Source organism: Diadema antillarum, unplaced genomic scaffold (genome assembly GCF_040938485.1).
Source record: "Diadema antillarum isolate AM-2024a unplaced genomic scaffold, OU_Dant_1.0 seq00000510_RagTag, whole genome shotgun sequence".
Taxonomy (NCBI): Eukaryota; Metazoa; Echinodermata; class Echinoidea; order Diadematoida; family Diadematidae; genus Diadema; species Diadema antillarum.
The window spans coordinates 926,454-943,338 of NW_027271464.1; the positions used below are offsets into that span (position 1 = coordinate 926,454).

General features: G+C 38.6%; 1 protein-coding gene across 1 annotated transcript in view; it reads left to right on the forward strand.

Moving 5' to 3' along the window:
- Positions 1-9,571: 9,571 nt before the first annotated feature.
- LOC139734105 (RNA-binding protein 25-like) overlaps positions 9,572-16,885 on the forward strand; it is a 30,102-nt gene continuing 22,788 nt past the window's right edge. The window contains exons 1-4 of the mRNA XM_071644920.1: positions 9,572-9,654; positions 13,039-13,223; positions 14,012-14,067; positions 14,837-14,899. Coding sequence (XP_071501021.1) covers positions 13,133-13,223; positions 14,012-14,067; positions 14,837-14,899 — 210 coding nt within the window. The 5' untranslated portion in view covers positions 9,572-9,654; positions 13,039-13,132. The remainder of the gene's footprint in view (positions 9,655-13,038; positions 13,224-14,011; positions 14,068-14,836; positions 14,900-16,885) is intronic.

Consider the following 16,885-nt stretch of genomic DNA (forward strand, 5'->3'; position numbering starts at 1 on the left):
TGGGTAAGGGGCGAACACGAGGCACCATGAAAGATGACCGAGCGGGAGACGGATCTGCCTGTATAAAATAATGGGAGAGGTCTTTATTAATACGATTGTACGTATGTAATGATAATATCATTACGAACAAACATCTTTGTCCAACACAAATACATGCCTTAAAATGCACTTGAAACACACTAACTCTCGAAACACCGTAGTGTACGATATCATGAAATCCGTACATGTTTAACACCAAAACCATCTTAGTCATATAGTAACACACAGATACCAAATGAGTTATCATCCTTTAAACCATGTAAATCCACAGTGGAATATCAATAATAGTATCATAACTAGTGAAAGCATCTGCCGTATCATCAGCTGTATGTGTGTCATAAATCTCTCTTTCTCTCTGTTGTTTCACTGACTTTTCAAAACCATTTATAATGCATTAAACAGACTGTAAATGGCTGGGTACAAATGTTGTGGAACCATTTGATACAATGCAAATGTGTTGCAACAATATCTGCTTTTTGAGACTTATACATTTTGTATGTAACAACACTGTAATGCCTATTCACATAGAAAGCTCACTCTACGAAATAAAATCATATTCTCCACACTTCATGACAAGCAGCCAGTGTTATGTCCACTCTGTTAGTGCAATGTCAGACCCCATATACATGTAGTAGGATAAAGGCTTTTTACATCTGTGACTACCAGTCCTTGCATATAAAATATACAAAACATATCTCATTCATCATTATTTGTGAAAAGAATAATACCTGTTTTGTTTTAGAATCCAACAGAGATCCGACTCAAACTATGCTGTTTTGTTTGAATTTCAATAATAATAAAAACACATGAGACAGCAGTTCTCTCTTCAGTAATTCCAAATTGCTGAACAGTTTTGCCCAAACGTAAATGCATCTATTATTAGCACCTTCACATAACCTTTCTTTGGTCACATTTGCTCTCGAATAAAAGTCACGCGATATCATACAGACAAATCCTCTCTTCAATCAACCATTCCTAACACATAAAAGTCACATCGTCACAATCAAATCAACTATTGCTTAAAACAATTACAATCACACATCTGATCCATATAGGTTCTACTACATCAAATCTGGAATGTCAGCAAGGTAGGATGGCGGTATGATAATGCTGAAAAATTACATTATACCAAACTACTGCGGATCTTACAACTTCAGATCACAGGGTACACTGCAACTATAAAAAAACACATGCAAATCTACACAATGTCTCAGCATAACAAACCTTAAATGATGATAATGGCAGTGCATTACATCTGTATTCTTAACTCCTCCACTGTGTGTCAAAACTATTATGATCGATACTCAGGTAAATACTTCTTTAAATCTCTTGCTAGACAACACATTTACAAAACACCCTAGTCCCTCTTATCAATACAGAATCTTACTCTATTAGGGGATCGGAGCAAAAGGAATAATATTCCCTCTTACAACGTCAGTGGTATTACATTATAAACCCACAACATCGTACCTTCACTGCACCGTACATCTCTGACTCTTCCACGTTACCAAGATCATATTACATAGTTGCATTAATTAAGTAACGATAGTCAATAAAAACCATCCATTCTTCCTATCACACTATATTAGGCATTCTAACACACTGACTCACTACGCTTATCCAATGCATCCTGAATTGACCGTGTACTCCAACCCCACTTAGGCCTACAGTCTTTACGTACTGCAGTATATCATACGTACAAGCCTACGACCGCAGTGACTCAATGCGCCTATACACAACACACATATCCGCAGGCTAATTCACACACATTACGACTGTGGCATAGACGTGCGTACTATACATACTAGGTGTTGTATCAAGCCAAGTGTAAACCATACTCCTAACACCAAATTATCCATCTTTAAAATAACATTATACAATCTAACAATAACACTTCCAAACCTGAAATATGTATGTATAATATGACATAATGGATACTGAATGACATTGTGCCATAAACTGGTATTTCATAAAAAATGACGGAGTTCCACATAACGGGCGCACTCACCTGTATAAAGTAATGGGAGAGGTGCCCCAACAAAATTGACAGAGGCCCTCTATAGTTCAATGACAGCATACTGTGATCCATCACAATAATATTGTTTTGAAAAATAACAATACAAATATGAATATCCCGCGTTGGCTTGTTTCCTGTTGACCAATTGGAGGCTAGGATTCAGGAGCTGAGCTCGGTGTTTTCCCCCTCGATTGCGCAATCTTTGTTTTTTTGGTCCTGACCTAATTCCTCCATAATTCACTGGCGTCTATATTCAGCTTGTCTGTGTGGATGTGCAATACACAATAGAGTATGCCCTATGTCTACATTCGCAACGAATGGTAGTACAATGCACTTTCAACTACTCCAGTACTTCTAAGGGCTTCAAGTTCAACGTCATGCATTGCTTTATCCAATGTGTCCCGGCCAATGTGTACATGTACATCGATCATTGGACTGCACGTACGATCAGATTTGGAATTTGTGTAGTCTAGTTTCGCAATCTGTTCGTGTAGAGGTATTAAATCACAGGATATTGGAAAAGGGCAACTCATATTAAAACCATTCACATTTCTGATAAATGGATGGTTATTTTTATTTTCAAAGGAAAAGAACAGACCTTCATTGATAAGGGAAATGAAAGAAACAATGTTGGAAAGTCGAGAAGAAGAAAGGAGATTAGCAATGAAACGAGGTACGCTGGTCTTACACATTAGGAATGGAATCATAGAATTGATAGATAATACGGTGATCCTTACTCCACATCTATGGCTACTTTTTTTGTGCATGTTTGCAGTGTGGTTGATTGTTATTGGTGAACAGATCCTATGTTCGTATGTGTGTGTGTATATATATATATATGTATGATATATATATATATATATATATATATATATATATATGTGTGTGTGTGTGTGTGTGTGTGTGTGTGTGTGTGTGTGTGTGTAATGCGCTTGCATCTGGTTAGAATGAGGTATACAGTACCTGGATTATGCCCAAAGTGGAAGTGTTGATGAGATGATGTTTGCTCATGGTTCGCCTGCTTGCTTTGAGAGTGTGATATAGAGATACCCATCTTTCTCTTTCGGAGTCTTTGATCGTTTTCGTTCTCCCACTCTTGGCGATGATTTCCGTCTCCCGGCTCGTACTGATTTTGAGACCTTCGCATTTCCTTGGGTGAAGAGTGATTTGGGTAAGAGAAAGAGACTCTTTTATATGGGCTGAAGAGATTATCTCGGATGTCTTCTTTGAGATTTCGCATGTAGTCCGGACGAGAATGTTTGGATTCTTGCTTACCAGGTATCCTTGATATGAGTGACTCAACCATGGAAATATGACTTTGTGCAAGTACAAATCACCAGCCTGAAGCCCGGGCGGGCGCTGTGAATGAAGGTACAGGTGATACAACAATAATTTTTTGCTCATGCGATAATATTATGTCTGCGGTTTCATGTTCTCCAAGGACTTGGTGTTAAGGTTTATAGAGTTGTGATATGGTCTTAGATTTAATTTGATGTGATGATTAGGATTAGGCTCAGGGTTATGTTTGTGGGTCGAATTCATGTTTGGCTTAGCGTGCAGATATTTTATGGAAGCAATATTGTCGCAGGAGCAAATAAATTGGAACCACAGATACAACCTAAACGTTCAGCAACCATTCGGCATTTGTGTAGACCTACAACTTCAGTTATTACAAAGAAAAAGTAGAAAAGAAGAATACCCAAAGTTAAAGTTGTAGTAATCTTAGGATAATTTGTGTCTTTTATCTTATTTGTTTTGGTTTTATGAGAATAAACAATCCTTATACCTTCCGTTCTTCCAGTGTATTTCCTAGTTTAATGTTGGATAAATTTGAACCTGTCAGTACATATTTACCGACCGGTCAGTCAATTTCTGCCAGTTTCTGCAGACTGTCGGGCAAAAAAAAAAGAAGAGAAACTAAAAACATATATAGGCCTATATAAACTTGATTTCCCTATAGTGTTTGACATGAACAGAATAAACATTTGCAATATAAGTAGGGCCAAAACATAAGCTATGATGTATGTACCCTCATTTAGAATTATGCTTCAATACCTACCTCCTCGGCATGGTTTATTCATAGATGAAAAAAAAAAGGAAGTAAATTGATATCATAATGCTTACCAGCAATCAATAATGTATATTGTATTATCATATTACATTTCTCGTGATACTGTAAGAAAACATTTCACTACAAAAATAGATTTGAGGGCAAAGCCATGAATCAATCTCGCTGAGTCGATACCTCTCTTCAATTTCCTTCTCTGTTGTCGCGCTGGGATCTGTTGGGTCTCCCAGCTCGGCCTCGATCGCAGGCGCAGATCATGGCGCTCAACTCGGCTGACATGGGCTCATCAAAATCAGTGATGGCGTCAAGATCTACAATATAGTGAGCTGTGTGACTCATGGGCTGTAGTAGACCTATCTGGATCTGGATCTGGATCAGTACACTACCGGACCGGGTGGTTAGTGCAGCGGGGAGAGAGGACGCAAAACTAATCACAGGTTTTTATGCCTCCGCCACGAAGTGGTGCCGGAGGCATTATGTTTTCGGGTTGTCCGTCCGTCCGTCCGTCCGTCCGTCCGTCCTTCCGTCCGTCCGTCCGTCCGTCCTTCCGTCCGTCCGTCCGTCCGTCTTTCCGTCCGTCCGTAATGAATTTTGTGGACAAGGTAACTATCAAAACCTGTTGAGGTATCCTAATGAAACTTGGCATGTATGTGTATTAGGGGGTGAAGTTGTGCCTATCAACTTTTGGGTGCACGTGCTCTAGGTCAAAGGTCAAAAGGTCAAGGTCAAATACATAAAATTTCACTATTTTCACCATATCTATGCAATGCCAGAAGATATTTTCTTGAAACTTAGTGTATACATGTATTACCCAATTTAGATTCTCTGGTGAAAGTTTGGGTCATGAGGTCAAAGGTCAAAGGTCAAAGGTCAAAAGGTCGAGTAAAAGTATTAAAACTTCTTTTTTTCTCTGTAAATTGGAAAATTGTTCAAGGTATCTTCATGGAACATAGTATATACATGTACTGACTGGCAGTGATTATCTAGAGAATGTAGGGTTCATGGGGTCAAAGGTCAGGGGTCAAAGGTCAAGTGCAGCACTTCAAAATTTTACTATTTCCCTCATGTTCATGCAATGCCAGCAGGATTATTATTATTTTTTTTTACACTTGCTGTATGCATGTGTAACCTAATAGAAATTCTCTGGAGAGTTTTTTTTTTCTTTTTCTTTTTTTTTTTTGCCTCAAAGGTCAAAAGGTCAAAGATCAAGTGAAAGTGCTGAACTAACTTTTCCTCCATATCTCAGAAGTGGCTCAATTTATTGTGAAACTTACTGCATATTTATGCATGTTCTACCTGAAAGTGATTACTAGTATCTTATGAATTTTAGGGTCAAAGGCCAGATGAACATGGTAACAATTTACTCTTCAGTACAGAAATTGCACTTTTTCTCCATACCGGTACCATGAAAATTACTCAATGCATAAATGTATGAATGGGTCAAAGTCAAGTTAAAGTCCTTAAATCCCCAAATACATGTTCTCCTATTCATCCAATTAAACCAAGGTCAAGGAAGGTGAACATTCAACACATTTGTGACAAAGTTGTCATTTCAATATTTTGCCAGTTTTGTGAAAATATAATCACACATTGTCCACATGTACTATCTAGACCTATTAGGAAAATCATGCATTATGGCGGAGGCATACCAGTCGCCGTAGCGACATTTCTAGTTTATTTTGTTTTGTTTGCGTTTTTTGTTTGTGTTTTGTGTTTTTTGTTTGTGTTTTTGTTTTGTTTTTTATTCGTAGGGAAGGTGGCATTTTTCTATCTTACTTCTGAAGATTTCTGGAGATGGGCTGTTAATTGATTTCTGTTGCTGGGAGGTGATTCCAAGTCGGGGGGGGGGGGGTGCTCACAAAAAAAGGAATGTTAATATTGCTCTGTGTTACAACAACAAATTTTTGTAATCTTTGAACTGTTTAATTTTGATATTTATTTTAGGTCTTGTTCTAATCAGAAAATCATCAATAAATACACACAGGACCAACCCCTCGATCGCTTTGAAGAAGGATGCCAATTAGTTGAGTATCGGCCTTCTTGATGCTAGAGTGGGTAGGTTTAGCCTCTGCCTCATACTGGTGATGCAGCAGCCAGGGTTGTGTAGTCTCCTGTGATGAATCGGAGAGCCCTGCGTTGTACTTGTTCAAGGTTGTCGATGTCTTTTGAAGGTGTGGATCCCATATACACACAGGCTCATGCTCCAAGACCGAGCGTGCTCAGGCAAGTTATGTCGTTTGTTTACATTACTCTGGACAGAATTGCAGGTTGCGACGAAGTAGTCCCAAGGAGGTTTGAGAAATGGAGTTTCAAACAACTGTCAGTTTTCTTTTGACGTACAAAAAAAAAATCCACAGGTGCATTTGTGACTTTGATGATCGGGGTTCGATGCCGCCGTCTTTCCGAGCAAAGAGATGATTCATTTGGAACGCTAACATACAGTCGGCTGCATTATGTTTGTTTTTGTATTGAAGGAGATTAAATTTAAGCTAATGATAAGGCATAATTATGAAAAAGAAAGTAACTGTCCAGGATTACGCCAAAAAGAGTAAATCTGAGCCGTACGTTGTAAAAATATTTGAACTGCACCCTTACTGGAAAGTCGATTTTATCATCTTTCCGATCACATCCGACAAACGAAATTGATATTATGGTAAATGTAGTTCTTTATTCATTTATATGTTAGATTATTGTAAAAACATGTAAAGTCGGGTAATTTTAATTCTTATTTCAGCAATTATGAGGGAATTTTCATTCGCACATCCCTGTGTCTGTACCGCTCATGTTTCATAAGAAGGAACACCGAAAAGTAATTACCATCATAAGACATTATCTTCCAGGGGCTGATGATGACGTCATGTGGCATGCTGAGCATTGTTTTGCGTTAAATTATGACGTCAAAATCAATGACGGCAATTTCCTTTAGAGCAAAAGAAAAAAAAGAAAAATGAATGTTCTTTAATGTCTTGCCATCCATAATTATTATGGTGTTCACCATTACCAATTTTGTCTAGCGATACTTCCGCTCTCTGTGCTTGCTTGAGATCTTTTATGTTTGATTCCTACAACTTTAAATGTTTGTATTTATCATTGTTTCTTTTGTTTTTCACCAGGTGTATCGACACGTCACACAGCGATGGATTACCATTTTATAGTGTGTTTATGAAATTGTTACGAATCTCAGTGCCTCTATACATTCTTAAAACATCCGAGTCAGAACTGACCCGGAACTGGGTCCATTGGGGTCACACACCATTCCGGGTCAAAAATGACTGGGAATTTGGTCATGAAGACCTCGAATGGGGTCACCCTGATCCAATTCATGACTCTGAATGAGTCATATCTGACCCCATTCCTTGTCAATTCTGTGTGTTACTAAACGTTCTTTTATTTTATGACAAATTGAAGAGTTTTTTTATTAGAAAAAACGCCATTGGAAATACGAAGTCCTCTCACCGTTTACTTATACCCCATTAGTCCACACCCTCGGATTCAAAAAGCTGCACAAAACAAATCTATAACGGCCAAAGGATACATGGATCTTATTGCTTCATTGTTATATAGGCCTATAATTTGCCAACAGCCGTATATCCTCTAAGACCCATTAGTACTTCGGTGAACTCGAAAAACGGCAGACAAATATTCGTGTACATCATGTTAGATAATTAGAAAAACCTTCATTAGTTGAACAGAGTAGCCTATGTAATATCGTCAGCACTTCCAACAAATTCGAAAGATATGGAAGTAGGCCTATAATTTCCTAACGTTGTGATCAGCAAGCACATTCAATAGCAAGCAGATTAATGAGGCAATGATGTCATCAATGCACATCTACCAATCGCCTACAAACAAACCTTGCCACAGTGCACCACATTGTTGTATTTATTTACTTATTTATTTACTTTATTTATTTATATGAGTGGTGGGAGCAATGTTGACATAACTAGCAGAGGAAGGAGAGGATTATATAAACCGCTAAATTTAAGACAAAAACGTTGTTTTTATGAATTTACAGCGTGGAAACCGATGCGAAAGTCGTTCTAGGTATAATCTTCGCCTCGGCTATAATTTGTACACCTGTCGCTATATTCGGGTTAAAAGAATTGGAACTTCCATAACTCTCTTACTTTTATTACTACCCCCCCCCCCTCCCCCGTAGGTCTATCAATAACTCTTCTACCACTGCATGTGCAATTTACTCTTCAAAGACAAACCTTAACATGAAATGGTGTGGTTCTTAATGGGACCCTGCCAGTCAAGAGTGATGGGTGATGGTATTGTGATCCACATCAAAGTAAACTCACTTTTAACACAATATTCGTAAAGATCACTTCTGTTTTGACCACTAGGTTCCTTTTTTTTTTGCTTTGAAGAAAAAAAGAAGTTCAAGTTAATTGACATTTATATTAGAATAGTTCGATATTCATTTTCAACTGCAGTATATTAACTTTATCAAACACTAAAAGTTCGACACCAACTTTACCTGCAGGTGCAGGGAGGTAGGGTGTATGGGGAGAGTCATTTTCCTATGATGTTTTTCCTTCTTGGATGGCTCACATGCGCAAGTACAAGCATTGTGGGATAGTGAGGTTCCATACAGGGCTCATACCTATCCCTGATCACAAAATCGTACCAAAGATACTAAAATAAATGAAGGAAAAAAATAATTAAAAATCAGAAAAGGCAGTTTGGCAGAAATTGAATAGCTGCAGATATTGAGTATGAATTACTCTACAAACTGCATTTTGGTTGGAAGATGAAAGCTTTTCTCATGGAATTTGAAGGGACTAATTATTTGATTTGGTGCATGTTTATACAGAAAATAATTATGTGATATTTTGAGTAAAAAAGAACTCGTAATCTGGCTTTGCAAACACTTGGACAGAGTTTGAGCTGAAGAATCCCCCTTGGAAATTTGATGGATGGGTATAGGGTATACTTCAATTTTTCAGGTTACCGAAGATGAAACACCTCATTTCTCCCAGCTATTTTACAGAATTTTTTGAATTTTGAATTTTAACACACGTCTCCGTGGGGAAATATTCACCCGTGTGATCATAGTTTGGAGCCATAATTAACAATCTCTTTGCTCATTCCTGAAGTGTAACTGTACACCATAGAGCTGCTCTATGCTGTACACTAACACCAAGGACTAACACTGCACATCGTTTGTCTGATCATAATCACGCGTGATGTGCGTGCGCGCCACAGAACTCTTATGGTACGTGCGCGTGTCCTGCGATCGATCCTATTCTCCATCTCACATGCGTGCTAAATGATGCTGTGTTGGTGTAACTAGTCGTGCAAGCATGCATATTGTACGTGTAATGTACAGTGTTAATTTATATCTATACGGACGTGCGCAGCTGTAATACAAGCGGCGCGGACGTACATCATACACACAACGTACTAAGTTCCGACGTACGTACGTGTAAGTACGTGTACAGACTGTATGTAGGAACGATTCGTGGGTGCCGTCCATCATGTCCAGTCAGCAAACAACCACAGTCTGACGAGAATATTTGGCAATGTAAGTCCGTATAGTCTAAAATAGAACCATACCATTTGCTAGACGAATTCAATGAGCATTTTTGCATGAATAAGCTAGTATACGTGCGTGCTTTATAGCGTGTTCAAAAAAAAAAAAAAAATGTGTGATTGCGACTGTGTGCTGTGCACTGCCGTGCCACTGCACTGGCCACTGCACTGGCACTGTACATGTATTGACTATTGTGTTGTACTGTAGCTGTGTCTCATGTCTGTCTGCGTGATATGAGCAAGGAGGTTCGAGAGATGGAGTTCACTGACTATAATTGTTCAATCAGCTGTCAGTTTTCTATGGATGGACAAAAGAATTCCACAGGTGCATTTGTGCCTTTGATGTTCGATGCTTGAAGCTGTCATCTTTCTGTGCAATCTGAAGATTCATTTTTAACGCTAACATAATATCGGGTACCACTGCCAGTGCCAGGTATAGCCAGGTGCCCGCACCTCGTCAGGGGCCCGAATACCGTCACCCCACCTAAAATTGTTTTAAGCGCACTAAACAAAAATTTATGCCCGGGACTGTGTTCAGTACGCTTGAAACTTGGCAGGGCTACCACAATCAAGCAAATTTTGGTGAAAACCGAACAGTTTTTCGCGAAAATCTGAAATTTTAATCGGAATAGGACACTACGTGTAAAGTATCACCACTGTCCCCGCACGCATCTTTTACGTGTATGTCTATGGGAGCATCCCGGTCACCCGCACACGTCTTTTACGTGCTTTGTCTATGGGAGCGCAGGTGACGAGGTGCGGGCCCCTTCCCTAGCGCGCAACTTTTTCGCATCGTTCGCGTTTGACAACGATAGCTGCAAATTTTCGATATCGATCAGTGAACTTGTGATTCCATTGGAATTTTCAGCATTTTTCCTGTATGTGAGTTGGATTTCAAAGAATTTCAGTGGCGAAATGTGATTCAATTATGGGCAAACATTAACTATGACGAGGTGCGGGTCACCCAAGTATACAAGTAACCATTTGTAATTTACGTGTACTTTGTAGATCTACATGTAACTGTTAGAGTTATATATGCTGCTCGTTTGTATATCAAATGCAATGAAATTTCACCTAATGATAAAGCATATAAAACAAAAGTCAATTCCGTTCGAAAATATGTGCAAAAGTGTAAATCTGAGCTGTATTTTTGTGAAAGTGTTTGAAATTTTACCCTCGTGGAGAGCCGGTTTTATCAGTTTCAGTTATCACTTTTCTCCTTATTTCCGCAAAATGAAACTAATATGGTATCATCTTCAAGTATAGTTCTTTATTTGAATATGTCAGATTAGCATACAGACACGTACAGTCAAGTAATTTTGATATCTATTTCAGCAATATTTGAGCAATTTCTGTTCGCGCACCCCCGTGCCTTTACCATTGTCTACTGCCCATCGTTTGTACAGTAAGTAGGGATAGCGAAAAGTAATTACCATCACAAAGACATACATCTTCCTTGGAAAGTGGCTGGTGATTATGCAGTGAGGCACGAGTCAATTGTCTTCAGTGGCGGCTTCGAGCATTGGATCAAAGCGAATAAGACTGTTGTGACTCCATCTCTCGAACCTCCTTGATATACCATTATGAGTAACGTTAACACAGCGCTATATTGCTGTACACTGTAGTTGTACCAAGGAGGTTCGAGAGATGGAGTTACAACTGACTATAATTATTCAATCAGCTGTCAGTTTTTGTATGGATGGAGAAAAGAATTCCACAGGTGCATTTGTGCCTTTGATGTTCGATGCTTGAAACAATCTGAAGATTCATTTGTAACGCTAAAACATATTCGGGTTGGCCTATGCCCTAGCCTAGGGCTTAACGTTAGGCCCTAACAATATTTAGAATCTAACATGTTAGATCTATAATGCTATATGCTGCTCGTTTATATATCAAATGCAATGAAATTTCACCTAATGCTAAACTATATAAAACAAAAGTCAATTCCGTTTGAAAATATGTGCAAAAGTGTAAATCTGAGCTGTATTTTGTGAAAGTGTTTGAAATTTTACCCTCATGGAAAGCCGGTTTTATCACTTTTCTCCTTATTTCCGCCAAATGAAACTATATGGTATCATCTTCAAGTATTTTTTGCAAATTATAGTTCTTTATGAATTGATATGTCAGATTAGCGTACAGACACGTACAGTCGAGTAGTTTTGATATCTATTTCAGCAATATTTGAGCAATTTCTATTCGCGCACCCCCTTGCCTTTACTATTGTCTACAGCCCATCGTTTGTAAGTAGGGATAGCGAAAAGTAAGTACCATCACAAAGACATATATCTTCCTTGGAAAGCGGCTGGTGATTATGCAATGAGACACGAGTCAATTGTCTTCGCATCTGAGGGGCAGATCCAGTTTGACACATAATTCAAATATTTTTTAGTGGCGGCTTCAAGCATGGGATCAAAGCAAATATACAAAGACTGTTGTGACTCCATTTTTCGAACCTCCTTGGTTGTACACACATGCAGCACAGTACGAGTGCGAGGGATGGTTGATAAAATATCTCTGCAGCAGAGTCTGTGCAAATTAGAGACTGGGCTGTGTATAGTACCAGGTATAGTTACTGCATTTAAACATCTAGATTTCTATTGGGGGTACATTGTACCTAGTCTAGTTTCTGTGAGTGTAGAAATCAGTCCGGGAAACCCGCTCATTTAATGAGGGCGGCTCATATTATTAATATTAACTAACATTAGATTCTAAATAGAAATTCCCCCTCTTCCTGAGCTGAGCCAGTGTCGGCCGGGGTGCTACGCATGTACGTGCTTTTGAGTCTTATGTCAGGGGCCCCCCCTGAAGGCCCTGTTCACTTCTCATTCATATCACATCTGATATATAAAGTTTAAATAAAGCTCGCTTTGAAAATCCCACAGCTTGCATGGCTTGTGCGCTGTCTGCAGCAGGACGGACGCTTGCACGAAAGGCGCCCAAAGGCTTGTGGATGGCGGAATTCATGAAGAAAGTAAACCTGTAATATCTAAAGGAAAGTGATTAGTTTTCTGACAAATTTTAGAACCCACCTACTCTAGTATCAATGTCTATACTGTTTACTTTGATGGGTACCACATGTACATGCATTATATTAATTATGATTAATTCCTTAATTCCAAAATTGGGTTGAGCTACATTAGTACAGTGTAGGTGTCAAGTTCATCAAACGTACAGCCGAACAGAACAGAAAAAAAGCACCAAAATCGTTTGGTGGGATCATTTTGATAGGTGCATTTGCAAACATCAAATGTGTTTGCTGATGAAGTTCAGTTTATGAGTGTCGCGTAGTGGGTATGTTGATGATGACCTATTGTTTGCTGAGCTGTTGATGTGTTCTTACATGCTTTCTGATTTTTGTTATTTCTTTGTGTCACAGGTTGTCAACGTAGAGGAGCAATTTTGATAGTAGCTTTGTGTGCCAATACCAGTAAATTTAGTCCAACATAAGCCTTGGGAGTAGAGAAGATCACATGTCGTTTGCTGGTGGAGGGCCACCTTATGGCATGCCTGGGTTTACTGGGACATACCCACCAGGTATACCACAACCGTATATACGGCCAGGTAAGAGCGGTTCACCTTTTTTCATATATGCTGAAAGTACTTACTGTACTTCACAGAGTGTTACACTGTAAATACATATTATGTAATCAAATCTACTTTTTGCCATCTTTTGTAATGTTGCTATACAACGCAACACTGAGATATTGGGGGAAAAAAGGATGGAGGAACGGGCATGGTTTACAGCACACATGGATCATGGATGTATTTTCTCCTTTTTTGATGCAACTCAGAAGCTTGAAGAGATACCCTTTAACAAATTGGAAGATTTTTGAATAATTGTCTAATATGCAAGGTATCTCATGGTAATCCAATGTCAGGAACTGTAAATTTCAGTGAAAAATATGACAATTCATTACGTCTTTGGTGAGATGAATTCACATTAACCTGCTCGGTAACTTCTACATTACAAATGTGATGCACAAGAGAACTTGGGAGTACACTACTGTTGCATGTTTATTCTTCCTTACTTGCTGAAACTGTTATTTGAGCAATCATAATTCCTATTGACACACTAGTTTTCATAAATCTGCTGCTTTTGCCTACAGCTGTACACATCATACAAGCTCATGTCCTGACTATATTTGCTTATTTGTTTGTTTATGAACACTTAGAGAAAATTCCAGCTCAGCAATAAAAAAAAAAAAAGAGAAGTTATGTCAAGGGCTATGTGGCCATAACTTTAACAGATACAAGATTTCTTGCATATTGTATAAATTCGACTGCGTTATGTGTACTTGAATGCTTTTTGTCTCCATGTCCAATATCTGTTCATTTCACTGTACGATCAGGTGTTCCAGTGGCACCTGGTGTAAGAATGCCTGGACTTCTACCAACTCCACCTGGGGTAATTATGCATCTATACTTGCCATGTTAATACAGAAATCTTGTGTGACGTGAATTGGGTGGTTTACTAATGTTGTACATTCAAATCTGGGAATGGTATTCCCAGGAGGAACTAGTTACAAGCTACGCTGTATTTCAATTCCCTGTTCCTACAATATCCTTTTTCCAGCTACATCTACACATTATCTGTTGAGCAATTTTCAGGTGAGCTTGCAGGCTCTTCCCCTAGAACAACTTTTCTGTCATAGAGTTGTACATAAGATTTGAATACCTACATCAGTAAACCAAGCTCTCTGAATGAGTATATGTGCATGAATTTTAGCAGAATGACTTAAATTCATATATGCATGCTTGTGGGCACTATTTGAAACTCTGTGTGGTTCTTGCATGCTCTTCATAATGTATCAAATACATGTGTCCTAACTGAGAGGAAAGAAAGATTGCAGAATGCATGACTGTTGTATTCTCATCCTTTGTCAGCATGCATAGAAGTCATCACGCCGTGTGTTGTGCTCATGCTACTGTACATGCTCTTCAGACAATTCATTAGACCGATACAGAAAACTACATTTATAAGCATAGTCAAATAGAGAAGATATTTTACCCCCTGCCTGCTGAAGAGGTTGAAGGGCACCACGTAGGAGAAAGTGAGGAGGATAATGGTGAGATGGGGTTTAATTTGAGGCAGGGGCGATTCACTGTTAATAGGTGCCCCGGTTCCTACAGGTGCGTTTCAAAGGTTTTCTTCCAATGATTTGCCCCGTCTGCAGACAGTGCCAGCCAACATGTCGCAGCCCGTCATCAGGTCAAACCAGCCATCTCATGTGACCAAAGTAAGTGGCAAGGAGACCCATCATGTGATGGATGTGTACACAATGTGTAGTAGTAGGCGGCAAGGCCTTGGTATTGGTTATCATTGTAAATTCCGGTAGAAAAGTCCTCACTCAAATTGAAGTGGTTTTCGGAAAGACATGTGCCCTGAAGCATACAGTACAACCCCCCATGACAAGCTTCGCAGAAATGCCAAAATGCATGGTGTGATAAATAACATGTTCACCCTCTTGGCGAGAGAAAGGGGATGTGAGAGGGGAGAAAAATGAAAGGTTTAAGTCAGATTTCATTTTATGCTGATTGGGAGTGGTAACCCTGTCCCTTTCATTGTGGTTAATTTTCACATGTTCCATGTATTGTCATTCCCTATATTTATGTGTCTGTGACAGTATTGAATAGATAGCAGTCCACAATACTTTTGATGTGAATATAACTTAGCCATTGCATACAGTGCATGTGTGTGTGTGTCCATGGTATGTTGGTGAGTGAAGTGTTATTTTTTTATGTACAGCTGTATATATAACAAATAATTATTGCATAGTACACATCCTGTGTTTTCTTCAGTTTGAAATAGCAAGCAGAGCAATGTGGCTATAGAAATGTATTGTGAGTGTACATGTACAGTGTGTGTGTTGCTTTTACTCTACCCATATGGGTCATTCCATGGGGTTGGGTCTTCTCTAGGTTTTCATGTTGTGTAGGGAATAAAAGTCATATTCTGAAAAATTTATCAAATAAATGTCTGTGGTTTGCAGTTATTCTTGGAGAGAAATGTGTGAAGAATTATTTGATGAAAAAAAAAACAAGCCTGTGTACAAATGTATTTTGTCTATGACTGTTTCACTGATGATGTCCCATGGTTTTTTGTGGTTTATGTTGTGACATAAATATATGCCATTTTCATGGCAATGTAAAACAGGAATATACAACCTTTCAGCATTATGCCTATCATAATTAAGAGAGGCAAGGTGACTTCTACAAAGACTATAAGGCACATAAACATTTGTAAAAAAATAAGAACACCAGAGCATCTTCAAGCAACCTCATACCTATGTTACAAACGATGTCCATGGCAATTTTGGTTGTAACATAGGTATAGCATGGTTTTACATACACTTCCAATTATAATATGATTAGAAACTTTATTTCTATAATGAGATTTATATTTCAGGAGTATTCTTATCTAAAAATTAGCATCAAAATCCTCCAAATAAACGAGAAAATACGGAACATATCACTGTACTTCAGTGCGATGTCCGGCCTCTTCGTGTAACGTAGGTAAGGAAAGACGCGTCTCGCGATAAAAAGAAGAGCTACTAACTTCAGCAATCGTATTCATGTCACTGGCAGTCCTCCCCCAATGGCAGAAAAACTACTCACAGCCAATATACACCTACCTGGACAGCGCAAGATCTGTTTTTCTGCCGTTGTCCATGTAACGTAGGTACAGGAGTTTTAACGTTTCTGATGTCAATTGGTAAGCTTTTACGCTATTTTATGAAAATAATAACATTTGTCATATTCTGTAACTCTGTTAGAGAAAAAAAACGACATCTAAACCTCTGAACTGGCCAAAAATACGGTGGACAATGATACTGTAGTCCCACATACTGAGATATTTGTTACAGGTTCATGTTCATAATTTTGATTGGCAAATTTTCCGTCCATGCCGGTCTCTGCAAAAGGAGCATATATTCCTCTCTTAGAAAACCATACAAAAGTATATCAGTGTATCTTCACTGCAATATAAAATTGTTTTACCTCCCGATTATTGTGAATTTTTGGACCCTTTTGTCATTAGGTATCTACCAAGGTAGACGTGCTAGAGTTAGTATTAATCACTGTATACTAGTTGGAAAACATAGATGTCCAGACTGCATCTGAACTAGAGAAATAGAGTTTGCCTTATTTTGCTGGTGATATTGAGGGAACTAGGAGCTGTGAAATTCTTTCTCTTTAACAGATTTACTTCGAAAATGTCAATGTTT